Here is a 26,578-nt window from a genome sequence, read left to right as displayed (position 1 = left end):
TGAAGGAATGGGGAGGACAGAGGAGGAGATGACGAGGAAGGAGGAAGAGTGGAAGACAGGAGGGGGTTAAGGGGAGGGGAACAACTGGGGGGAAAAAAGACGGGAACAAAGGGAAGGAGGGGGAGAGGAAGAGGGGAGGTGGTGGAAAGGAATGGGGAGGAGAGAGTGAATGAGAGAGGAGGGGAAGAAAGGGAAGGATAGAGGTTGGAGGCTGAAGGAGGCGAGGGGAAGGACGGGGTGAAGGAGATAGGGACGAGTGGTGGGAGGAAGAAGAAGATGAAGGAAGGCATTTGTTTAAGGAAAGCGGACAGAGGGGAGAAGGTGGAGAGAGAGAGGGGAGGAAAAAATATAGTTATGAATGGAAAGCAGTGAATTGGCAAATGTGGGGGAAGAGACTGAGTAGGAGAGGAGAGGAGAGGAGGGGAGTGTTTTTTTTTTTGTTTTTTTTATGAGGCTGAAGTTAAAATGAGACTGAGGTGGAGAGTGGGGCTTGAGGGCGAGGTCTGAGATCAAGAATGAAGAAAATGATGAAGCGTCAGGGTAACGGTGAAGTCGAGAGTGAGGCTTCAAGATATGAGGGGTATGGGTAAGACTTGAGGACAAGGGTGAGGCTTCACAGTCAGGATAAGGACAAGGTGTGAGGATAAGGGAGAAGTCTGGGGCGAGGCTCCAAAACATTAGGAATAAGGGTGAGGCTTGAGAATAAGGGCGAAGGATCGGGTATAAGGACGAATGATTAGGGGAAAGGGAGAAGGATCAGGGATAAGGGCTGACCTGGACTGCATTATAACCTCTCGTACGAAAACACATGAAAAACTTGAACACACTTTCCTCCTGACAACACTAATACTGTTCTTGGCAACACTGTCTGCCTTACAAAACAGCACTGGTCTTTTTCTTCTTCATTATTCTTCGTCTGATTATTTTCCAGCAAATTTTTCCCTCTCCTCTTCTCTTTTTATTTTATTTGCTTCTCACCTCTCGTTTTCTTTTTTTTTTCTTCGCTCTTCTCGTTTTCATTGTCATTCTTCTTCTTCTTTTCTTTCTTCTTCTTTTTCCATTTTTTTTCATTTTTCTTATTTATTTATTTATGTATTTATTAATTATTTCCTTAATTCTTTTTCTTATCTAGGAGTCTCTATCTCTCTTCACTCAGCACTCAATCTGGCAGTACTGTCTTGTTTATCCACGGATCTGGCAACACTCGTCACACCACCTTCTCCCGAGGGCTTTTTAAAGTTTTGTAGCAACACTTCTCTTTTCTACTACATATTTCTTTCTTGCCAACGCTCTCATCACACCAGCCCTGATTTTAGCAATACATGCAATCCAATAATTACACTTTTCCCTTCTTGATTCATACTAAAACACTTTATTTTAGTGCTTACTTTTTTGACTAAGCATATTTTTCTTCTAACTCCCATGGTTGGATGCCTAAAAATAATAATGAAAGGTGCTGCCAATCTCCAACCATTTAATGATAACTTATGTCACGCCTATGATTATCAAATTTTATCAGTCTGCATCCCAAATTACAGAGTGCAGTCAGCAACGGCATAGAGAGGCCAGACACTTTATATCTTCGTCACCTGTTTAAGATAATGTAAAAAACTTTGGGATTATACTCTACTTTTACGATTAATGGAAACACTTTTTTTTAAAGCTCTTGGATGCACTGAATTTTTTTTTGTCTTATGACACCGTATCTCCTAATACTTTTATTTTATATCTTACAGATATTTTAGTTTTTACTCTTAAAAACACTCATTTTGAAAGTTCTTAGAACTATTTTTTAAAAGCAGCGATACTTTATATTCTTACAAATGCTTAATATTTCACTCTTAGAAACACTATTTTCCGCTCATAGAAACACTATTTTTATTTCCAGAAACTCTGTATTACTAGAAACACTGTATATGAAGGCATAACACTTAACTCTATTCTGGAAATGCTTTGTCATTAATTTGGAACACTTTATTTTTACTGTAGACATCATTTGTTTTAGTCTTGAAGCAATTAATTTCTTACTCGACTAGCTACATATTTGATGGCTAGATTTATTTCATATATGACTCTTGGAACATTATTTTTTTGCTTGGGAAACTCTGAAATTTTTGCTCTTACACTTTACATTTGACTCCAGAAACTTAACGTAATTCTAGAGCTGCTTCATTGTTTTAGTCACCACGACATACATTGGCAGTTTTTATATTTTTTACTCAAACAACACGTAATTTAACGCTTTACAACCACTTCAACACTCAAATACCATATATTTTTAAGCACAGCAAAACTTACGATAATCAGTGTTATCTTTTTTTCTAAGAAAGTTTATTTTTGAATTTCTGTAACATTCAAACTAGCATTTACTTTTCAGTCCTGCAGCATTCGAGTAACGTTTCTTTTTATCTGATTATTTTTACTTTATTACACCCTATTTTGGCTCAAGTAACACTCGGCGACACAATTTAAATAGTCATCAGTGACTTTCAATTTAACAGTCAATTTTAACCCCAACAGCATTCAGCATAGCACTTTATTTTGAATGCAGGTTACACCCAGTTCACCTTTTTTTTTTTTTTCTGCCTCCAGCTCTAAACACTTTTTCTTTTACTTCCCTCCCTCCCCACAAAAAAGGAAAAACATTCATTTCAGTTTCTTTTTAACCCCAGAAACACTTAGTTAAACATCATTTAACTCCAAGAACATCCATTTTAACACTTAATTTTGATCTGGTAGCATTCATTAGCATTTTGAACCCAAGTGATACTCTGCTTAATACATTTTTTTTTTTACCCTATTAGCGCTTATTTCAATATTTTTAAAAGAGTTTCACTACTTCTAACACTTTACCCACGTTACACTTAGTTTATACTCTATTTTTAACCTCACTATTACCTTGGTTAATACTTCTTTACCCCAAGAACACTCAGTATAATACTTTTAAGCCCTTTACCAATTTTAACACTTAACCCTAGAACACGCAATTTAACACTTCATTTTAATCCCACCGATACTCACTTTAAAATTACTTTGACCGCAGTGTTTGTGTTTAGCAGTATACTTTTGCCCCATATACATTAGTCTTCATTTTTATCAGAACACCAATCAAGTAACGACTTTTTAAAAACCCAGTAGCACTCAGTTTATAACTTCATTTGGCCCTACTATTTCAACACTTTATTTGGGCTTCAGCTTTAAATTTAGCACTGTATTTTAAGCCACGCATCACGCAACTCACCTTTTTTTTGTGTGTGTGTCAAGAAAAAAATCAATAACTTTTATTTTGACTCCATCATCTTTATATTTGACTCCTTCTTTTGACCTCAGCAACACTGAATTTGGCACTTGTTTTGACCTCAAGAACACACAGATAAAAAAAATCTTATCACTTTCTACCGTAACCACACTTTCTAACCTTTACTGTTTTCTGTCATTCTTAATTACATTCACAGTGCAACACTTTAGGTCTCGTCGCCACCTCTGTATGGAACACTTAAACACTTTGCATCCTTCACGGGTGTTGCAGATTATGTACACTAACCTCCCTGCCTACCCTCCTTCATGTCAATAGTTCAGCATCCACATTACCCTTTGCACTTTCAACACTTCAAGATCCCCACTTCACCACTTACATTCCCACTTCAACACTTTCAGCCATTTGGAGGGTAGAGTTCCATTCTTTCATTATCACTGCCACTAGATAATTTCATTCAGCTCAAGGGTTTTACTGTTATATAAAGGTTATATATTAGCTTGTCAGATTCTCAACACCCTTATCACTGTTAACACTGTCAGCACTTTAATCCCTACACTTTAGTACCTTAATTAAATCCCCCCCTCATTGCAGCACTTTAACCTTTAGCATTTTATTTCCACCACTTCAGCACTCAAATATACACACTAGCATTAGCACATCAGCATTTGACCTCTGTTTCAGCATCCCACTGGAGCTTAAGCACTTTAGCACTTCCTTGCTACCCTTGTGTCGCTACAGTCATGCCCACGGGAGGGTGTCCCAGCGAGGTCGCCATAACTTTTTTTTAAATTTTAATCTATAGCCAGCACTTAACACTTACTTAGTAAAATAAAAAGAGGTAAAGTCTGATTTTGTTCTCAGCTGCGGGAGGCAATAAGCGTGAAAGTTGCGTGTAAAAAGGTTTGACAAGCTACAGATCCTAGGCTCACTGTAGTCCCGTGGGATCCTAGCCTTATTTTTAGGATTCGGGCTTGCTTTTGTGGAATCCTAGCTTTCTAATAGGATCCTAGTTCAGTTTTGTAGGATCCTGAATTACTAAAAGGATCCCAAGTCACTTTTGTGGGATCTTGGCATACTATTATAATCCCAGTTCGATTTAGTAGGACCCTAGTTCACTCTTGTAGGATCCTGGATTACTAAAAGGATCCTAGTTCACTTTCTGTAGGATCCTGGCTCACTTTTGTAGGATTCTAGCTTGCAGTTTTCGGATACTGACTTATATGAAGGATTATTTTGCCTATACTAGAATCCTAACTCGCTCCTTTAGCATCGTAGTCCACTGTTGTTGGATTATGATCCAGTATTGTAGATCTTGTGACTCATGTTGGGTCCTCGGTTAACTTTTGTAGGAACATGCCTCGTTTTTATGGAATCCAAGCACTTTTTTTCCATTTTTAGGATTCTGGCCCCCTTTTGCAGGATTGGGGCCCGTGAGGATCTTAGGCCGCTACAGTAAGATCTCAAGTCGCTTTCTGTAGGATCCTAGTTCAATACTGAAGGCTCCTTGGTTGTTGTCTGAATCTTGGGATCTCTTAGTTTGCTATTTTCCAATTAGGCCTTTTTTTTCAGGATCCTACCTCCATATTTGTAGGCCCCTGGCTCACTACTGTAGTATCATGACTCGTAGGATTTTGGTTTTGAATTTGTATGATCCTTGTTAGCTGCTGAAGGATCTTGGTTTGGGTTTGTAGGATTCTGTCTCAATATCAAAGGATCGTGGCTTACTATTACCTTAGCTTTGTGGCTCGTGTAGAATTCCGTTTGCTTTGTAGGATCCAAACTCAGTGTTGTAGGATCCACATACATTTTTCTAGGATCCTAATTGCTGTTGTAGGATCTGTCTGGCTGCTGGAAATTACTGGCTTGCATTTGTAGGGTCATAATCTGCTGCTGTAGGATACTCCTTCACCTTTGTAGGATCCTGATTCCTATTTGTACGAACCTCACTGAATTTTGTAGGATCGTGACTAACTACTCTAGTATTATGACACTGTAGGATTCTGGTGTGACTTTGTGGGGTCCTGGTTCATTATTATAGGATCCTGGCTCATTTGTAGGAATTTCATTTGTAGGAATTCTGCTCAGTATTTTAGGACCCATGTTCATTGTGGTCCCTCCTACCTTGCTGTTGTAGGATCGAAGCTCTTTACGGAAGGATTGTGGCTAGCCTCTGTAGGATCTTCACTTGATTTTGTAGGACACTCTGTTTTGTAGGATCCTGATTCACTATTGTAGGATTCTGTATTGTCTTTGTAGGATTCAGTCTCACATGTAGGGTCGTGTGTCACTTGTAGGATTCTGACTTTTGTAGTTTCCATTCACTGTAGGATACCGGCTCACCTGTGTAGGATCCCCTCTCACTACTGTAGGATCCTGGCTCAGTTATGTAGGATTCTGGCTCACTCTTGCAGGATCCTCTCTGCTCACTGGCTCGCTTTTGTAGGAATCTCGCTCACTAAGATTCTGGTTTTGCCGTGTAGGATCACTTATTTCTACTGTAGGATCCTGACTCACTACATGGGATTCTAGTTCTTTTGTAGGATCCTGACTCAGTCTTGTAGGATCCTCTTTATTTACTGTAGGATCCTAGCTTAGTCCTGAAGAATCGTGGGTTAGTCTTGTAGGATTCTCTTTCATGACTGTAGAATCCAGACTCACTGATGTAGGATTCTCACTGATTCTTGTAGGACCTGGATTGACAGGTTCTGGTGCTGTAGGATTCTATAAGTTACTGCAGTGTTGTAGGATCCCAACATACTGTAGTGCTGTAGTACCCTAGCTTGCTGTGTAGGATCCTAGCGGTCTGTAGCCTTACTGAATCCTAGCTTACTGTACTGGATGACTGTAGCGATCTAGTGTTGTAGTGGTGGAGTGAGTGAGCTTGTGGAATCCTTGCTCACAGTAATGTTGAAGGATCCTCTGAGTCTGAAGTGTCTGTGTAACATCCGTGTGAGTGTTGGGTGTGATGATGTAGTGTGGTGGTGGTGGAGTGTGGAAGAGTGAAGTAGGGTAATGTGGTGTGAGTCTGTGCTGGTGTGGTGTCGATGGTGATTGTGACGTTGCTGGTGTATGATTGTTGAGTGTGATGTGGTGGTGTGGTCGGTGAGTGTACTGGTGTGGTGTCGTTGGATGTGGCGTTGCTGGATTGTGGTGGTTGGATTTGGTGTGGTACTGTGGTAGGTGGATGTAATGGTGTGGTGTCACTGGGTGTGGCATTGTTGGAGTGTGGTGGTTGAGTGTGATGTGGTGGTGTGATAGATGGATGTTCTGGTGTGGCGACACAGCTGATTGTATCATTGCTGGTGTGTGGTTGGTTAATGTGGTGTGGTGTGGTAGAGTGTACTACTGCAGTGTCGTTGGCTGTAGAGGTATTTGAGTATGGTGGTTGGGTATGCTGTGGTAATGAGGTGGGGGAGTGTACTGTGGTGGTGTCGTTGAGTGTAGAATTGTCGTAGTGTGGTGGTTTTTGGTGGGTGTGGTTCTGTGTTGTGGTGGCGTGAGGGAGAGTAAAGTCTTGCTGTGTTGTAGGGGAGTGTATCGGTGTATTGTCCTTGGGCGAAGTGTTGGCGTAGTGTGGTGGTGGTGGTGGTGGTTGTTGTGTGGTGGTGGAATGAGGGGCAGTGAGTGTAGTGGGGGATTGTACTGGTGTAGTATCCTTGGGCGAAGTGTTAGTGTAGTGTGGTAGTGTTTGGTGTTGTTGTGTGGTGGTGGAATGAGCGGCAGTGAGTGTGGTAGGGGAGTGTACCGGTGTAGTGTCCTTGGGTGTAGTGTCCAGCTGTGTGGGGCTGTTGTAGTGTGGTTGTGGCGAGTGGCGTTGTATTGTACTGGTGTAATTAGGGAGAGTGAAATATAGTAGTGTGGTGGGGGAGGTGGGAAAGTGTACCACTGTAGTGTCGTTGTTGCTTGTAGTCCTGCTGTAGTGTGGCCGCTGTGTATGATACTGTTGTCTGGTGGTTGTAGAGCGAGGGAGAGCGTAGTGTGTCGTTGTAGATGACTGTATTGTGATGTCATCAAGTGGAGTGCTGTTGTAATGCTCTTGTATCTTGCAGTGTTGTCGTTTGGTGGCTGACCGGGGGAGAGTGTAGGCTTGTATGGTTAGATTGTGATCGGGTGTATTGTTGTCGTTGACTGTTGCATTGTTGTAGAGTAGTTGTGCGTGGTGTTGGTGTCTGGTGGTGGAGCGAGGGAGCGTGCAGTATTGCAGTGTGGTAGGGCAGTGTACTGCTGTAGTGTCGTCTTCCAGTGTAATGCTATTGTAGTGTGTTTGTTGTGTGTGGTGTCGTTTGGAGGTGGAGTGAAGGGGAGCAGATGGGTACCGGTACGCTGTGGTCCATGAGTCATCAAGTGCAGTGTTGGCGTATTGTTGTTGTTGTTGTTGTGTATAGTGTTGTATAGTGGTGGAATAAGGGAGAGTACTGGGCTCTAGTGTGGTCCAGGAGTTTACTGCTGTAGTGTCGTTGTTGGAGTCTTGTTGGGTGTGATGTTGTTGTCTGAGAGTGGAATAAGGGAGAGTGTAGTATGCTGCTGAAGTGCTGTCACTGGGTAAATTGTTATGATGACACTGTACCGTATAGTGTTGTGTGGTGGTGGTGCTGGTGCTGGTGTGGTGGTGAAGCATGTATCCTACAGATGGCATGGTTCATTTGGTCTTCTTCCGCCGTAGGTTCCTGGTCTCGTGCACGGCAGCCACCAGGGTCTTCACAGCTTCTTCGTGTCCCTCAAAACTGTCTGCCTTCCTCAGGGTGCCATGCCTAGACCCTCCTCCCCCACTTCCACCCCCACCATCACTCTTACGCCCTGCCCCTCCCCGACCACCGTCAGAGGGCAGGGCATCCAGGGAGTTCTGCTTCTTGAACAGCGGGCGGCCATGTTGCAATGTGCGTGGCCCAGCTTCAGTCACCACCGGCACGTTCTCATAAATGTTCTCCTTCTTGTTGGTGCTCTTGCGTGGCACTGTGGCAGCATACACAGCTTCCAAATCCTTGCGGCTCATCTTGCGAGAGCCACTGGGCTGCTCAGCATGCACTATGGCCTTCACCTCACTGACACTCAACTCGCCTGACCTGCTGGCACCTGAGGGCATCTGTGGCACCAGCATGGCCTTAGATGACCGTAACCCGGCCTCCCGCTCTGCTGACCGTGCCCGTCCTCCCCCGCTGTCACGTGCACAACATACGATTCCCGCAGCTCGAGCCTCGTCCAGTCGGTCAGCACTAGTACGAGGCTGAGGGTCACTGTCTCCACTGAGCACCCGTGTGGAGCCCAGGTTGGAGTAGAGGCGGGCAGCAGCACGCAAAAGAGTGTTGTCACAGGCAGACTTGGGGCGCTCTGGCAGTGCTGAGGCATCAAATGCTGCAGCCGCCATGTCCAGGTAGCGCTCAGTTTGGTGATCCTGTGGCAGCTTGGCATGGTGTGGCAGACGCGGCATCACGCGACCTGCACTGCCGCCTCGCTCCCGGGATGAGGACCGCCCTTCGTCCATGTCACTCTCATAGTCATGCTGCTTCTTCTTCTCATCCCGTAGCCTCACTTTCTCGAGAAGCTGCATGAACACGCCCTTTTTCACCTCAGCCACGTCACTGCCCTCAGAGCCGCGTCGCTGGTGCAGCCGTAGTGAGGATGTGGATGATGCCATCTCATTCTCACTTTCACACCCACGCAGTCGCTCCCATACCAAGGAGTCACCTTCACTGTTCTGCCGCTTGCGTCCCACACCACGCTCTGCGCGCCGCACCTCCATGTAGGAGCCACCGAGGGCAGATGAGGCAAGCGTTGAAGCAAGGGAGGAGGCGGGGGAGGCACCCCTCTCCCTAGTGGGGCAGGGATCGCCCCGGCCGCAGCCCGGCCCGGGAGAGAAGCCTGAAACACAAGCCTGTCAATCCGGCGTCAGTGTGTCGCGTCACTCGGAGGGAGGGGGAGGGGAGAGAGAGGGGGGTGATGCTCCACGCTGACGCCAGGAGCTCCTGTAAAGTTGCCACACCACACCACACCATTGCTGCCGGCCACAACACCTGCTGCTGTGGCCGCCAGAAAACACTACAACAATAAAACACCTTTCTGCTCTTCTGTCTGAAATTCAGTTTGGAAAAGTAAGTACATGGGCCACCAGGACAGTGCTGCCATTTATTCTCACATCACGTTATATCAACAAACGTTTACTAGACCCGTATGATTCATATTCACATTGCTGCAATTATATAGTCAAATGAATTATACCCATTTACTAACACTGTTTATAGTAAGGATGCAACTTATTCAAACAAACTTAACTATAGCCACAATACACTTGCTGGATGAAACAGAAGGCAGCACCGCCCTAGTAAGGTCTCTATGATCATTAGAAGCAGCATCCAATAACCCCTTCAGTCAAAGAACTCCATTTTTTAAAACTTTCTTCTAGTTAAAACAAGATATTATTCACTCGAGAGGGACAGCAATGAGTGAGGGGGTTAAGAAATGCATCACAGCTTTTTCATTCATAACCACTGACAGTGAAACATCTACAGGCTGCTGGACAGTATTATCGTAGGCTCCTCAACACATCATAGTAAGTCTCTGCATAGGGCACCTTGATAGACTTTCCCTAGTTATTAATGAACACTAAAGAGATTATCCAGTTTTTAAGCAGTGCGTTCACTTCTTGGGGAGCTTTGACGTTTATACCATTTAGAGGACTTTGTTGAAGCGTGCTAGTATTACAAATATATAAGTAAACCTAACATACCTTGCATCAGAACACTGGGCTATGATAATTTGTGGGTAGCCTATTATTAAGCACCAGTAACCCATGCAAACACATCGCTGAAGAGGAGAGGTTGCAGGTATACTCCTAGGTAATAACTTTAGTAGTACAGCCATATTTTTGGATAGTACAACCCTTCTAAGTATTACAAAGGTGGCGCATTGGAGTTTTTTTTTTTTTTTTTTGTGAGACTAGTTTATTTGTTTACATCTCACGCTTACAGTACTGGAACAAGCCCGTTACAGTAAACGAGACCAGAGTAGATGTCAGGCAGTTAAAAACACCATTGCCACATACTATAGACCCCCAGCACACCACCCCCTGTGGTAACCCGGAAGTGGAGGCAATTGTACCTTCAAATACAAAAATAATCATGTCCACCTCTCCTGTGACGTGCTGAACATAGGTGCATGTTATCATCCATCTGCCGGCGATAATATGCATCTTTTTCCTGTACGTCTTATTCAGGCAACTGCGAATGAAACAATGAGAGTAGATTGGAAAAGTGAACGGGCTTTTGTATTTCGCGGTACAAAACCAAACCCAACGAAACCTTTGCTTATCGTTACCCACATACTTCTTTTTTCCTTCCATGCCAAAGTGGGGTCAGAAGGATGTCAAGGTTAGGACCAAAGTGTGTGGCTTTGACGTAAGGTTAGGATAAGTTTGGCGAGTGTAATATCCGAAAATATGGCTAATAATTACCGAAGTGTGTGAATTTCAGGGTTAGCTTAGGTTTGATGGTGTGAGATCTTAAAATAGGCCTCGCAACTAAACTTAATAATTACCAAAGTGTGTGGAATTCTGGGTTATTTTAAGATTTATTCAAAAGTAAAGGTTACTCAACTGAACTTAATAATTACCAAAGTGTCTAGATTCCTGGCCTACTTTCGGCAAGGTTTGATGGATGTAATATTCGAAAATAAAGCTACGCAACACAACTTCGTAATTAAAGACACCTGAGCCCAAGAAAATACGTCCATCAGTATCAACAATGCCTTCAGCTTCACCACAAACGAAAATCAGGGAGCAGCTAGTCATTGAGAAAAATTTACAAGTGTAGTTCCGTTTAATGATTCCTTTGAGGTTCAGTAGCCTACCATGACGCATTTTTATATACCTTTTACCTCTTAATTACTATTTTTTTTTTACTGTTTTACGTTTTACATCTCTTACTTTTCCTATTCCTTTTTGTTCTGTTCTTTTTTATTTATTTTTTTCTGTAGTTATTGGTAGGTTATTGGAATTCTGTACAGACGAGAAGACATTTTTCGTTACGGTATACAGAGGGTGGTCCATATATTGTCCTTCACCTTGTCACTCAGCTCTTGAATTCTCGTGTGTTACTGGGACGGCTCATTCAGCATGACCAACATCTTTCCTGTCACATAAATTAGCAGTCAAGCATGCCGTCAGTGGAAGTAAAAAAGAAAAAAAAAACTATAAAGCATGAAAAGAGTAATGGAAAGAAGAAAATTATACAGAATCCAAACAGGAATCCAAATAGGTAACGCTGAGCCGTCCTCGCAACACACAAGATTTTTCCAGCTCACGGCAAGGGCGCACAGTATATGACTTAGTATATTTCTTGTCAAGTGCGCATAAGTCGTTTAACTGATGAGACAATGTTAATTATCTCAAAGAATGTTAATGATGAAGTATGAAAATAACCGCTGCCCTGAGACCAACACCCCCTGTAAGAATGCTATATCTGTGCATACTATACTCTTTTCACCTTAACTTGGCCCAGATTTTATTCTTTTTGTAGCTTATTTCACAGAGACCAGTGGCAGGAAAAGCAATACATTATCTCAACATCCTTTCCGTAACACTTCTTCATGGCTCGCATCGTATTCTGGTTTTAATCTATCGTCACAACCAAGTATTCAAGATGGAGAGATCGTAATTTTAGGCCAAGTTAGAGTGAAGAGGATATAGCACCCCCACTATTGCTATCCTCTCTCCAGCATAACTTGGCCTAGATTTTCATAATACTACAGCCTGTATCGTGTAGTTCAGTGGCAGAATAAGGCAGTACTATGGCGTTATTTTCTTTACTCGGCACTTCTTCATGACTAGCATCAGTTTCAAATGTTAAATCTACTGTCACAACTCAGCATTCAAGATGAGGAGATGGCAGTTTTAGGCCAAGTAAGAGTAGCAGTAGTAGTAGTTTTTGTAGCCCCAGGTTCATCTGAAATGTGAACCCAGTGGACTGCAGGATGAAGTTGCCCTCCTCTCTCTCTCTCTCTCTCTCTCTCTCTCTCTCTTTAAGCGATGGGGAGGGAAATGAGGGACAGTGATTTAACCGGGCAGTTCCACCTCTCGCTTTTATCATTGCCACCCCATGAAGGCGTCTCTCCATCAGCAGCCAAGTTAGAGTAAAAGGAACATGCATTTTTGAACTCCTTCAGTACCATGACATTTTCCTCCTCGATTCTTGCTTACGTCACTTCATCTTATTCAGCTTAGGAAAGAACTCTGAATAAAGGGGTTAAAGTCACTATTACAGATGCGTTATCGACATCCTTTTCATAGCACTTCTTCGTGACTAGCATAGTATTCTAGTGTATATAGGCTATAATTATCTCGTATTCAATATTAAGGGATGGAAATTATAGGCCAATGTAGAGTAAAGGGCGTGTATCACATCTACCTTTTCCATGACTACTACAGTTACTATCAGCGCTATAGTCACTGTTTTCATCTGACGGAACCGGGCCACTCTCAACTTGAACACCAGGTCGTGTCTGCATGAAATACGACAAGCCCTAGTTGCGGAGTAGGAATGAGTCTCCTTGGTTACTAGTCAAATTTGTTCTCCAACCTGATTACACCTGGCCATCGACTAAGCTGAAAAGAGGCCACTGACATTTCTTAGGTGTAAACAGACGACTTACTGCCACCACTTGCACTGCCCAAAATTTCTACGCTCTTTTTACTCTCTCTTGGTTTAAAATTGTCATCACGCCGTCTTGAATGCTGAGTTGTAACAACAGATTTAAAGAATATGATGCTAGTCACGAAGAAGTGCCACGAAGAGGATATAGAACTGTTGCATTCATTTTTTTTTTTTTTTTCTGCCAGTGAGTTACATGAAATTAGCAAAAAAAGGACGAAAATCTTGGCCAAGTACAGTGACAGAATATGACTGCTACGGCTGTACGTCCTTTCAGTAGCAATTCTTCGTGACTTGCACCATATTGTACTGGTAACCTTTTGCTCAGAAATCAAAATGGATGGAAGGCAATTTTAGGCCAAGTTAGAATAGAATATGTATAGGTGTTAAATCCTAATCAGTAACGTTCTGATTATTTACTAGTACAGCCACCTTTACTGTCTCCTTACTCTGTTCACTTTATCTGGGGATAAAATGGCGGTCTCTCCATCTCGAATGCGCTTTGCAACAAAAGATTAACACAAGTATATGGTGCTAGTCACGAAGAAGTATTGCAGAAAGGAGGTAGAGTCACAGTATTGTCTTATTCTGCCAATGATCTACGTGACAGAAGTTGCAAAAGGACGAAAAATCTCGGCCAAATTAAAGTGAACGATCTACAGCTATCACCATCTATACTAATATTAACAAGTGCTCATGGGCCCTTCGGGACCCTCGCACTTGCTCCTGCGGAGGGCTCTCGCGTTTATGTGCTGTTCTAGTGTTACGTTGTCACTTGGATTTTTTGCAGCTAACCAATTGATCGTGTTATTTGCAGCTTCGGGAATGGAACCCAAGTTGTCCCAACGCAAGTCCGAAATACTTTAGTTATACCTGTGGGCAAAAAATTCTACGGAGATCCTATGCCGGGCACCAGGAGGGGAGTTCTTTGGTCAAAATGTGATCGCTCATTAAATATAGTAAAAGTTTTTCAATCGTGATGGGACCAAGTTTTTTCACATCAGCGAATTTTTTGCGATTTTTGTGCCAATTTTGGTTCGATTTGAATATGTAGTTTCGGCTGCCCAAAATACACACACACACACACACACACACACACACACACACACACACACGGCTACTGCTACAGTATGTTAGACAAGTGCTCGTGGGCCCTTCAGGCCCCTCCCACTTGCTCTGCGGAGGGCTCTCGCGTTTATGTGCTGTTCTAGTGTAACACTCACTTGGATTTTTTGCAGCTAACCAATTGATCGTGTTATTTACAGCTTCGGGAATGGAACCCAGTTTATTTTAGTTTTACCTCTGGACAAAAAATTCTACGGAGATCCTATGCCGGGCTTCGGGAGCAACGTTTTTTGGTCAAAATGTGATCGCTCATTAAATATAGTAAAAGTTTTTCAATCGTGATGGGACCAAGGTTTATCACATCAGCGAATTTTTTGCGGTTTTTGTGCCAATTTTGGTGCAATTTGAATGTGTAGTTTCGGCTGCCCAAAATACACACACACACACACACACACACACACACACACACACACACACACACACACACACACACACACACACACACGCCTACTGCTATAGAATATTAGATACTGGGAAGAGGTATATACATTTATACTCTTTCTACCTTAACTTGGCCTAAAATTGCCATCTCTTCATTTTGAATGCCGATCCGTAACAACAGATTAACGCTAGAAGATGGTGCTAGTCACGAAGAAGTGCTGTGGAATGGAAGTAGAGCCATGGTATTGTCTTTTTCCGCCACTGAGCTACGTGAAATAAGCTGCGACAGGACGAAAATCTGGGCCAAGTTGAGGTGACAAGAGTATAGCTCAGCAGTAATTTTATCACAAACAGAGCTACTACATCTGTTCCTACCGCCACTTGTACCTCTACTTCTGTTATATGGCGACCTAGGAAGCCTGTTCTCGAGATCGTAATTTAAAGCACGTAATACTGAGTGGTGGTCAAGTGGATTTAGGCGTTCCGACCGGGTTTCCATCTGAGGGGTGGTTGGGATTTACTGCTCACAAAATGCTACTCAGGGGAAAAAGGAAAGCTGGTCAATCTCGCCTTAAATATCTCAACTGAATAGCCTAGCCCCGGACCCCTACATTCCTGATGTGGCAAAGAGGGACTGGATGATGAATGGATGACTTTTGAGCCGTAGTGTGTTTCCTCAAAGTTGGCAAAAAATCCTAAATTCCGTATCTTTTCAGTTCAGTTAATGGTAGTTTGTAGTCACCCTGGAGGCTTGTTTTGACTAGTAACCAAGGAGACTTATTTCTGCTTCATAACTAAGGCTTATTGAATGTCATGCTTTGTAGTTGTAGGAGTGGCCCAGTTCCCTCAGATAAAAAAAAAAAATCATCCCTGCCTCATAGTTTGTGATTTTTATTTTTTTCCTATTTCCAAATGATTTTATTCAGCCTGGGAGAGAATTTTCGAAATGGGGGGGGGGAGAGATATTAGCCTTCCTTTACCTCTTCACTGGCGCTATCTAGGGGTGCCTTCACGTGATGGCATGGATGTAACTTGGTGATGGAGAGGCCTGGGTATACAAGTGTCCCTCAACTACTTCCCTGGCCCCCCGAAAGGATGGTGGTGGACTGCAGGAGGAGGGCAACTTCAGCCTGCAGTCCACCGAGTTCACGTCTCGATAAACCTCTCGTTGTGAAGGGGTTCAGTTGACTTTTTTTTTTAGTCCTTTCAAGCCGAGGAATTTTTTAATCCATGCAATATATATAAAAGATTTCATTATTATTATTATTATTATTTATTATTATTATTATTATTATTATTATTATTATTATTATTATTACTACTACTACTACTACTACTACTGCTGCTGCTGCTGCTGCTGCTGCTGCTGCTGCTGCTGCTACTACTACTACTACTACTACTACTATTACTCGCTTAAAGGCCACCTTCAGCGGCTTCCGCTTGATGTCAAAAGGCCAGAAATGTGTCATAACTCGGGAACCGGTGGCCTGATTGGACTGGAAATTGTTGTATTCTTCAAGTTAGAGCGTTTTAACGGTGTCTTGCTGTAACAAAAATTGCGGTACGTTGCACCGTTTTTGCTGCTACGGTAACAAACCAACAAACATACAGAAATAGGATCATTATAATATAATATAGATTATTATTATTATTATTATTAATTTACTTATTTATCCATTTGTTTATTTTTATTATTTATTTATTCATTTATTAATTTTCCTTTTGTTTTTTTTAATCTACGGGATCTGAACCACTCTCACAACTCAAGTACTAAATCGTAGTTGCGTAAAATTTGATGAACATCAGATGTGAAGTATGAAGAAGTCTCCCTTGTTACTAGTCAAATCGTCTCCAATCTGAGGACACGTCCATTAACAGAAATGAAGTTAGTTTAGTTTTTTTTTTTTTTTACCAGGTTAGAACAAACGCACTATGGTGAACAGGGTAATGCACAATGGCTCAGTCTGCTGATGTGGGCGTCGGTGTGGCAGTGGGAGCAGGAAGTGAATAAATAATGCAGGATAGACCATAACGTTGACTAAGCCGTACCACAACACACGACATAGGTAGGCTGAGTGGAGGAGAAGCGCTATGTAGGACCAGTCTGTGTAAACCCCTTAGAGTTAAATGATTCTCTCCTCAGCTGAATAAAATCGTCTGGAGGTGGCAGGAAGAAAATGGATATCACGTCCTTGCAGTGAAGTGGTTGAGCGTCTGTGTCTACTAGTACTGTTCCTGTTATTGCTATGGCTAGTGCAATTATTGTTATGGCAAGTACTATTATTGCTGAGACTAGTGCTATTATTGCTATGACTAATGCTATTATTGCTAAAACTAGTGCTATTATTGCTCTGACTAGTGCTACTAATGCCATGACTAGCGCTATTATTGCTATGACTAGTGCTATTATTGATGTGACTACCGTACTTCTGTTATTGTTACGAGCGAGCGAGCGATGTTTACTCTCAAGCAAGCCGCCCGGCCCGACCCGACCGTGACGCTAAGCAGAAACTAATAACCTTACTCCCATGTGAAGTAGAGTTAAAATTCTTTCTGCATGTGATGCATTCATTCATTAAATTTCGTTATCAACTATAAACTCACTCATAAAGGCGTAGGAACCCCTTGGAATCTCGAGTTTTCCAAGGGAGTGTTCGGCTCTAATCAGTGAACGCCTCAGTTACGAAATCAAATTTAAAAAGATTTTCCGTCGTAACACTGTGTTTTTTGCCATCAACTCCAGCAATTAAATATTGGAGGTTCCGCCTATAATTTTATATCAGAGGGAAATTGTGATAACATAGCGCTCGCTCGCTCGTCACGAGTTCACAAAGCTCACCTTATTGGTTGTAACTACTACTGTTATTGCTATGACAACTGCTAACATTACTATGACTATTACTATTACTATTATTGCTATGACCACTGCTATTATTGCTATGACTACTACTGTTACTGCCATGACTACTATCACTATTTTGATTGCTGTTTTTATTACTATGACTACCACCATTATTGCTGACTACTCATATTATTGCTATGACTGCTGCTGTTATGTAAAACTTCTACTTAGGACCAGTACAAACTTCTATTATTATTTCTGTAACCATTAGGACCAACACAACTACTACTACTACTACCACTATTTCTATAAATACTAGGACCACCACGAGCACTAGCACTATTATCTTGCTGCTATTAATACCACTACCACACGTAAGTCCTACTGCATATATTATCAACAGACCCATCGAGCATATACTAGCACTACTTCTATTAATATTTCTGCTATATCTACTAGGACTACTACAACTACTAGTACTGTTACCTTGTTCCTGATAAAACAGGTACTGCATCTAAACCATTACAAGTACTAACTACATTTTACGATAGTACGTTCACATTTACTTGGCGGAGATTTTCGTCCTTTTGCAGCCAATTTCACGAAGCCCAGTTTCATAATAAGACTTGTTTTCTTTTTTTATATTCCATTTTTTTCCTTCCTCCATTCATTGTCTCAAAAAAAACAAAAAAACAAAAAGTGCTACTCTCCCTCTTTTTCATAGCGATTATTTTTCGTATTTAGCATAATGTACTATACTCTTTTCACTCTAACTTGGCCCTGAAATTTTTTCCTTTAGCTTATTTCACGTAAATCACTGGTTGAAAAAGACATCACTACGGCTCCACTTCGTTTCCAAAGCACTTCTTCGTGACTAGCATCATATTCCAGTGCTAACCTGCTAGCATTCAAAGAGTGGCAGTTTTAGGCCAAGTTAAAGTAAAAAGAGTATAGTTCTTACCTTTTGCTACAACTCAGGTATCTAGATGCTAGGCTAGTTCTAGGTAAAGTTAAGTTAGGTAGGTTAAGGAGGCTCCCTAACACCTCTTCCTTAGCGATTCATTTTTGGATATGACTGGTTAATGTCCTTTTGCACGTTATCTAAGCAGAGTATGGAGATATTAGAATGATTCATGTAATGCGGAGATGAAGAATAAGGTACAATAAAAGAAGTTGCTTAGGAGAAGATGTTAGGGAACTTCCTTAGATGACGAGAATACGAGCCAAAGTGACAAGAATACTATTAACAATGACACCTGATACCATATTCAATACTCTTTTCACCTTAATATGGCTCAGATTTTCGTCCTTTTGCCGCTTTTTTACGTAGCTTAGTGGCAGAATAAGACAATACTACTGACCTGTCTCCTTTCCATTTGACCAGCATCACATCCTAGTGTTAAGTCGCTGTTACAACCGAGTGTTCAAGATGGAGAGACGACACTTTAGGCCAAGTTAAAGTGAAATGAGTATAGTAAGCATAGGGCTCTATCTAGCACCGTTTTCTTATCAGTTTCTTTCTTCATACGGTAGCTCTTACAAATGTTACTCTGTACATAACTTACGGAAATTATATCGATATTAACCGTATCGTGGACGGAACAAATCTAGCATTCTTGTCAACTAACACCAGACGATTTTATTCAGGTGTTGTGTGAACCTGAGATCGTTAAATATATAAAAATTATCACCATCATCATCATCATCATCGTCATCATCATCATTATCATCATCATCATCATCCAGACCTCCTTTCCTATCCTCGGGTGGGGTGAGGCAGGGTCCAAAGAGCCAGAAAGAATGTGATAGAATGAGATGTTAAGTAAAGTTTGCCAAACTGAATGGGCCACACTCCCACTCACACACCATTCAAGCCCCTGGAATCCTGACTTCCCTGATAGGTATAAAAAAATATATATATATCAAGTATGTAGCTTCACACTCACCTCTAATACAGAATCAAACTGAAGACTCTGATTAAAAATGGGGTGCCAAATCTGGTCATACACTCTTCCACACAATATTCATCCAGCCAGCTCGATCCTTTGTCAGTTCCCTAGCCTCATTAGATTCCATACTCTCTCTCTCTCTCTCTCTCTCTCTCTCTCTCTCTCTCTCTCTCTCTCTCTCTCTCATTTGTCATATCTATCGACCTTCTTCTAGGCCTACCACCCCTCCTCGCACTACAGACTCACTCAGATTTACCTTTTTCATCTCTCGTTCACACATAGAAAAGATTATTACGGCGTAACAGACAAAATATATCACTAAGGAAGAGGTGTTGAGCTGTAACAAGTAGAATGTGATACTATAGTCTGTTAGTTTTCACTTGACAAGCATCCATAACCCCTGTTTCAGTTGAGGGCCAGGTGTAGTCAGACTGGAGGGTAAATTTGACTAGTTACCAAGAAGATTAAGTGCCACCTCATAAGCAAGACAATCACAACTTTGTATTTGAGTTGAGGGAGTAGTTCAATTCTCTCACATGAAAACAACCTGATTATAGTAACGATGTAGTATGAAAAGGTCGTAGAGTTTGCTTAATGTCTTCTTCTGCCACTGAACTACGTGAAATAAGTTGCAAAAGGACGAAAATTTCCACCAAGTTAGAGTGAGCGAGCTAAAAGGATGTTATGACTGACGATACAGTATTACTACAATCACTAGTACAATCACCACTACTATACTCACTTCACTACCAGGCGTAAAATTACCATCTCTCTACCTTGCATGTTGAAATGAAACAATAAACTAACGCTAGAATATGATGCTAGTCAGGAAGCAGCTCTATGGAAAGGATGCAGAGCTACGTGATACAAGCTTCAAAATGACTAAATCTCCGCCAAGTCAAAATGAATGAACTACAGAAAGAACTATCATCTTGCTACTGATGATATTACTACTCCATCATGGCCAGTCTTAGTACTATCAAAATCAGGGAGCAACTGAAGAGCATGCTATTATTTCAAAGGGAAGATTTAGAATACAGCACTACTAATACACCACACTCCATACCCCTTTCCTACCACGTTGCCTACCACTCCTCCTTGCGTACCAACCTTCCTACCTACCACCCTGCCTACCCTCGCACTCTCCTTACCAACCTCCTTTCATACCACCCTCCTACCTTGCCTGCCAGCCATCTTGCATATCACCCTACCTATTAACCACATTTCCTATTGACCACCATCCCTACCACCCTACTTACCACTCTTTCTGCCACCTTCTTACCTGCTATCCTACCTACCTACCACCCTGTCTGCCACCCTACTCTTCTTTCTTGCCACCCTGCCTACCACTTACCTACCTCCTGCTTACCCCTGCCTACCATCCTGCCTATCCCTGCCTACCACCTACCTGTCTCTGCCTACAACCTTTCCTGTCCCTGCCAACCACCCTGTCTGTCCCTATATCTGCACCTGCCTACCCTCGCCTACACTTGCCTGTCACCCTGCCTAATCTGCTTTCTGCCAGTCAAATTTCCATCATCTGCCTATCCCTTTCTACCCCTTTTTTTCTTTCCTACCTGACCCTTTCTCTACCCCAGCCTACCACCCTGCCTATCCTTGCCTAGCCCCCTGCCGTACCCCTAACTATCTTTTGTCCTGCCCCTACCTAACGTACTGCACCCCTGTCACCCTTTTACCCTACCCCTAGTCTACCCTACCCTACCACCCCTGCCTACCCTACCCTACAACCCCTGCCTAAACTACCCTACCTTACCACCCCTGCCAATCCTATCCTACCACCCCTATCAACCCAACCCTACCCTGCCATCCCTGCCTACCCTACCCTACCCTACCACCCCTGCCTACCCTACTCTACCTACCATCCTTGCCTACCCTACCCTACCCTACCACCCCTGCCTACCCTACTCTACCCTAACATCCCTGACTATCCTACCTTACCATCCCTGCCTACCCTACCCTGCCCTACCACCTCTGCCTGCCCTACCCTACCCTGCCCTACCACCTCTGCCTACCCTACCCTACCCTACCCTACCACCCCTGCCTACCCTACCCCACCCTACTACCCCTGCCTACCCTACCCTATTCTGCCACCGCTACCTACTCTACTCTACCCTACCCTACCCTACCCTACCACCCCTGCCTATCCAATCCTACCCTACCCTACCCTGCCACCCCTGCCTACCCAACCCTACCCTACCACCCCTGCCTACCCTACTCTATCCTAACATCCCTGACTATCCTACCTTACCATCCCTGCCTACCCTACCCTACCCTACCACCTCTGCCTGCCCTACCCTACCCTACCACCTCTGCCTACCCTACCCTACCCTACCCTACCTCCCCCTGCCTACCCAACCCTACCCTACCCTACCCTGCCACCGCTACCTACTCTACTTTACCCTACCCTACCCTACCACCCCTGCCTACCCAATCCTACCCTACCCTACCCTGCCACCCCAACCCTACCCTACCACCCCTGCCTACCCTACTCTATCCTAACACCCCTGACTATCCTACCTTACCACCCCTGCCTACCCAATCCTACCCTACCCTATCCTGCCACCCATGCCTACCCTACCCTACCCTGCCACCCATGCCTACCCAACCCTACCCTACTTACCCCTGCCTACCCTACCCTACCCTACCCAACAACCCCTGCCTCCCCTACCTTACCCTACCTTACCCTTCCACCCCTGCCTACCTTACCCTACTCTCCCACCCTTGCCTAATCTACCCTACTACCCCTGCCTACCCTACCCCACCACCCCTGCCTATCCTACCCTACCCTGCCACCCCTGCCTTCCCTACCCTACCCTGCCACCTCCGCCTACCCTACCCTACCCTACTACCCCTGCCTACCCTACCTCACCTACTACCCCTGCCAACCATACCCTACCCTACCCTACCCTGCCACCCCTGCCTCGACTCACCGTGTGCTCTGTCGCTGTCGTCCTCGTCATGTTGGTCGGGCGGGGTGCGTCGTGCGTGTGGGGGGTCCGGGGGGGTGGGGATTCCGCCCCCCGAATCGTCCCCCCCGGCCACCCTGCTCGCTCCGTCACCACACCCCCGACCCTCGACCCTGGGGGGGGGCGTTGAGGGGAGAGAGAGAGATTAAGGAGGGGGTGAGGTGGGGGGGGATTGAGAAAAGAGCGCTTGTCTAAAGAGAGATTAATGGGGTTGATTTGGAGGGGTTGAGAGAAATAAAGCCCAAAAAGAGTTTAAAGGGAGGGGTGTTTTTTTTGGGGGGGGGTGTTTTTTTTGGGGGGGTGTTTTTTGGGGGGGTGTTTTTTTGGGGTTTTTTTTTTTGGGGGGTGTTTTTTTTTGGGGGGTGTTTTTTTTTTGGGGGGGTTTTTGTGGGGGGGAGGGGTTGAGAGAGAGCCACTGTCCAAAGAGAGATAGAAGGGAGAATGACTTTATGGGGTTGAGAGAGAGCGACTGTCTTTTTTTTATATTTATTTATTTATTTATTTATTTATCTTGTGTGTGAAGGGATGAATTAGAGTTTATTCTGGTGATTATTATTATTATTATTATTTTTTTTTGGTGGGGTAAGGTATGAAGGGGTGATGTGGGGGTGAGTCAAGGGATGGGAGAGGGGTGATATCCTGTCTCTTTGGGGGAGGGGGTGATTTTGAGGAAAGGGAGAGGGAGTGAGATGAGGGAGTGGGGTGAGGGAGTGGGGTGAGGGAGTGGGGTGAGGGAGTGGGGTGAGGGAGTGGAGTGAGGGAGTGGGGTGAGGGAGTGGGGTGAGGGAGTGGGGTGAGGGAGCAAGGGGCAAAAATGGAAAGTGAGTGGGGTTGTTTGTGCGAGGGAGGAGAGGGGGGTGTAAAGGGTGAGGGGGGGTGAAATGAGTGGAGGAAGGAGCAGCCTAAGTGAGAGTGAGTGAAGCACTGGGAATTTAGTGACAGCATAAAATGTGTGTGTGTGTGTGTGTGTGTGTGTGTGTGTGTGTGTGTGTGTGTGTGTGTGTGTGTGTGTGTGTGTGTGTGTGTGTGTGTGTGTGTGTGTGTGTGAGAGAGAGAGAGAGAGAGAGACAATGATGCACGTTCCATATTACACCTTAACCCTCTAGAGCACGTCGTACCGCTCTTCGCCTACGGACTCATAGACGGGAAATTCAGATCTATTTTTTTCAGTGACCCACACCGTCACTCCAAGGTTATTTTGAGCTCTAGAGAACAAAAATTTCCCTGTATGTTATTTTTCTTTTTTTTTTTTTCATTTTACCCCAGCGTAGTTTGAATCAGTAATATAGGAAAGTATATTAATGTGAATGCTAATGAGCAAAATAAATCGCCTGGGAATAGGTATTACGATATCTCCAAGAATACAATCGTTCCTATGCCATACTTAGCAGGTTTCAAAGAGGTTGCAGATATCGTCATCCCGAAAGACTGAAAAAGAGAAGACTTCCGATGTATTCCTGCGTGGCTTTGAAGCTGACTAAATGGAATGGGAATTTGGGACACGATAATGATGATGTTGATGGTAGAGGTGGTGGTGATGATGATGATGATGATGATGGTAGAGGTGGTGGTGATGATGAGGAGGATGGTGGTGGTGATGGTAGAGGTGGTGTTGATGGTGGTGGTCGTAGTGGTGTTGATAATAATGAAGCTTGTTATGGTGGTGGTGGTGAAGATGATCAAGTTGTGATGATATATATATATATATATATATATATATATATATATATATATATATATATATATATATATATATATATATATATATATATATATCATCTCTCATCCCATCAGCCGTTTGAGTGTCCACTGCAGGACCGGCCTATCCCTACCGAAGTGAGGACGATACAGCCAATGTATTTCTACCAAGTGGCTTAGGCTGTCTGGTAGAGATGGTATGTAGGGTGAGAAGTGCTTATAAGTGTAATTGTTGTGTTGGAATGGCTTTGGATGTGTGTGTAGTCTGTGAACCAAGTGTAATCGGCCCGTGCATGCCGACTGGGTGCAAGCATACTTTGTAGTATGCGACACTGGTTCAACCACAGCACCCTTTTGTGTCCGCCAATGCAGTACGTGGCCAGAAGAACGCTCCCAAAGTTTTTTACCCTGGCGGGGCGCGAACCCTCGTTCTTCAGTGTACGAAAACGCACACTTTACCACTGTGGCTCCATATATATATATATATATATATATATATATATATATATATATATATATATATATATATATATATATTGCGTTGATGAGTTTAACCCCTCCATTCTGGTTATTATTCTGTCATATTTTATGTTTGCTGCCACCAGACGATTTCATTCAGCTTGGCTATACCTCTAGTGACATGGGGTTATGAAGGACATGTATAGATTTCCTTCAGTTCGACAAGCCTCCCCAAAGCTGAATGAAACTGCATAATGAAATGCTATAAGTCATCAAAGCCGTAGTATATTAGTTAATGCAAAAACAGGCTCTCTGAAGGTGAACCCAGTGGACTGCAGGCTGAATCTGTCCTCCTGCAATCCACCAACCTTTCGGGCAATAGGAAGGGAGCTGAGGAAGTTCTGTGTGAAGGCGTCTCCACCACCACGTTTGGACCATTTTCTTTCAACTCGGCCGAAAATTGCCATCTCTCAATCTTCCGTGCTGTGTTATAACAGTAGAAAAATGCTAGAATAAGCCACTAGTCACGAAGAAGTGTTATGAAAAGGCTGTAGAGCTGTATCAATATCACTTAATCATTCACTTAGGCCTACATGAAATCAGCTGCAAAAGGACGAAAATCTAAGCGAGGTCAAAGTGAAAATCGTATACCAAGCTACTTTAGTTATCTGAGAGGCGATTTTTTTTCTTTTCTTTTTCTTTCTCTTTTTCTTTCTGTTCTCTTTCTTTCTTTCCCTCGTACTGATGAGGTTATTTTTTACTGCTTCTAACCCCCTACATTTAAAAATTTCCTAAGCTGAATAAAATCGTCTGAAGGTTGTAGGGAAAAAATCATAGTTATATACGTCATCGGATGGTAGGTGTTTAATACGCGAAGTACAGGATGGTCCTTAAATAGCACCACAGACTGTTTGATTCAGCCCCCAGACGATTTCATTTAGCTACTAGACTTATGCATCAGACGATTTTATTCGGCCAGCAGACGATTTCATTCAGCGTAGAAGAGAACCCTCGTAGTGAAGGGGTTGACGTGGGCTGTATCTATTGGTGGCATTCTCAGCAGCTTTCGAGATTTCGTAGCACCTCTTCCTTAGCGATTTATTCTGAAACCTCATTAGCCTTTCGTTAGGTTACTCACGCACAGAATGTCGATAATTTAATTGTAATGAAACGCCGAGAACTCAGGCCTCGAACTGTCGACGCAAAGGACCGGTAAGTATGTGTCCGCCAAGCCTTGCACACAGACTCGCCATACAACATACATTGACAGGGTTCATTGTGGGTTGAAATGAGATTAAAGATAAACTAAGTCGACCCCATATGACCTTGACCTTTGACCCCTTGACATTGCTGACCTAATCGGTTCATCGTCCCTTTATACTGCATCACGGAGGAAAAAAAAAAAAAGGTCGAAATCAGGTGAGGGGTTCAGGAGATATCGCGCCCACATCCGTATGACCTTGACCTTTGGCCCTTTTACCTTGCTGACCTAATCAGTTCATTGTCCCCTCATACTGTATCACTGACAAAAATTTGGTCGAAATCCGTCGAGGGGTTGAGGAGATATTGCTCCCACAAACTAAGTCGACCCAGCATGACCTTCACTTTTGACCCCCTGGCCTTGCTGACATAACAGTTCATCATCCCTTCATACTGTGTCACGAAAAAAAAAAATGGTCGAAATCCGTCGAGAGGTTAGGAGATATCGGGCCCAAACCCATATGACCTTGACTTTTGACCCCTTGACCTTGCTGACCTAATCAGTTCATCATCTCCTCACACTGACAAAAGCACCCACGCACGGACAACCAATCACTTAATGCCTCCTCCACCATACATGGGCGGAGGCATAAGAAACTAGTAGTAGTAGTAGTAGTAGCTGTAGTAGTAGTAGTAGTAGTGTAGTAAAAGTAGACGTAGTAGTAGTCGTTATACCCCCAGGTTCATCTGAAGTTGCCCCTCTCCTGCTGCTCACCATCCTCTTTTCGCGGGATAGGGAGGGAGATGAGGGATTTTTATATAAGTGGAGCTGCCGGGCTATATCGGTGCCACCACGTGTAGGCATCCCTCTCCAGCACCTAAATACCCTAAAGAGAATGTATAAAATGCAAATTAAATCGCTTGGGAAGAGAAGCTACGACACCTTCAAAAATATCTTCCCAGACTTGAAAAAAAAAAAAAAATGCCATACAGTGAAGGGAGGTGTAATAGGCAAGAATGAGTAGCAAAGAGAAAAG

General features: G+C 43.5%; 1 protein-coding gene across 1 annotated transcript in view; it reads right to left on the bottom strand.

Moving 5' to 3' along the window:
* Nucleotides 1-7,898: 7,898 nt before the first annotated feature.
* Nucleotides 7,899-26,578, bottom strand: part of LOC145396855 (uncharacterized) — a 51,202-nt gene continuing 32,522 nt past the window's right edge. Inside the window, exons 13-14 of the mRNA XM_080270143.1 lie at nucleotides 22,149-22,297; nucleotides 7,899-9,118 (exon numbers count right to left, since the gene is read on the bottom strand). Coding sequence (XP_080126269.1) covers nucleotides 7,899-9,118; nucleotides 22,149-22,297 — 1,369 coding nt within the window. The remainder of the gene's footprint in view (nucleotides 9,119-22,148; nucleotides 22,298-26,578) is intronic.

Source organism: Coenobita brevimanus, chromosome 39, assembly GCF_032717465.1.
Source record: "Coenobita brevimanus isolate Jiangsu-jjx chromosome 39, ASM3271746v2, whole genome shotgun sequence".
Lineage (NCBI taxonomy): Eukaryota > Metazoa > Arthropoda > Malacostraca > Decapoda > Coenobitidae > Coenobita > Coenobita brevimanus.
The sequence above is the reverse complement of the archived record's forward strand: the minus strand, read 5'-3'. Positions and strand labels throughout refer to the sequence as shown.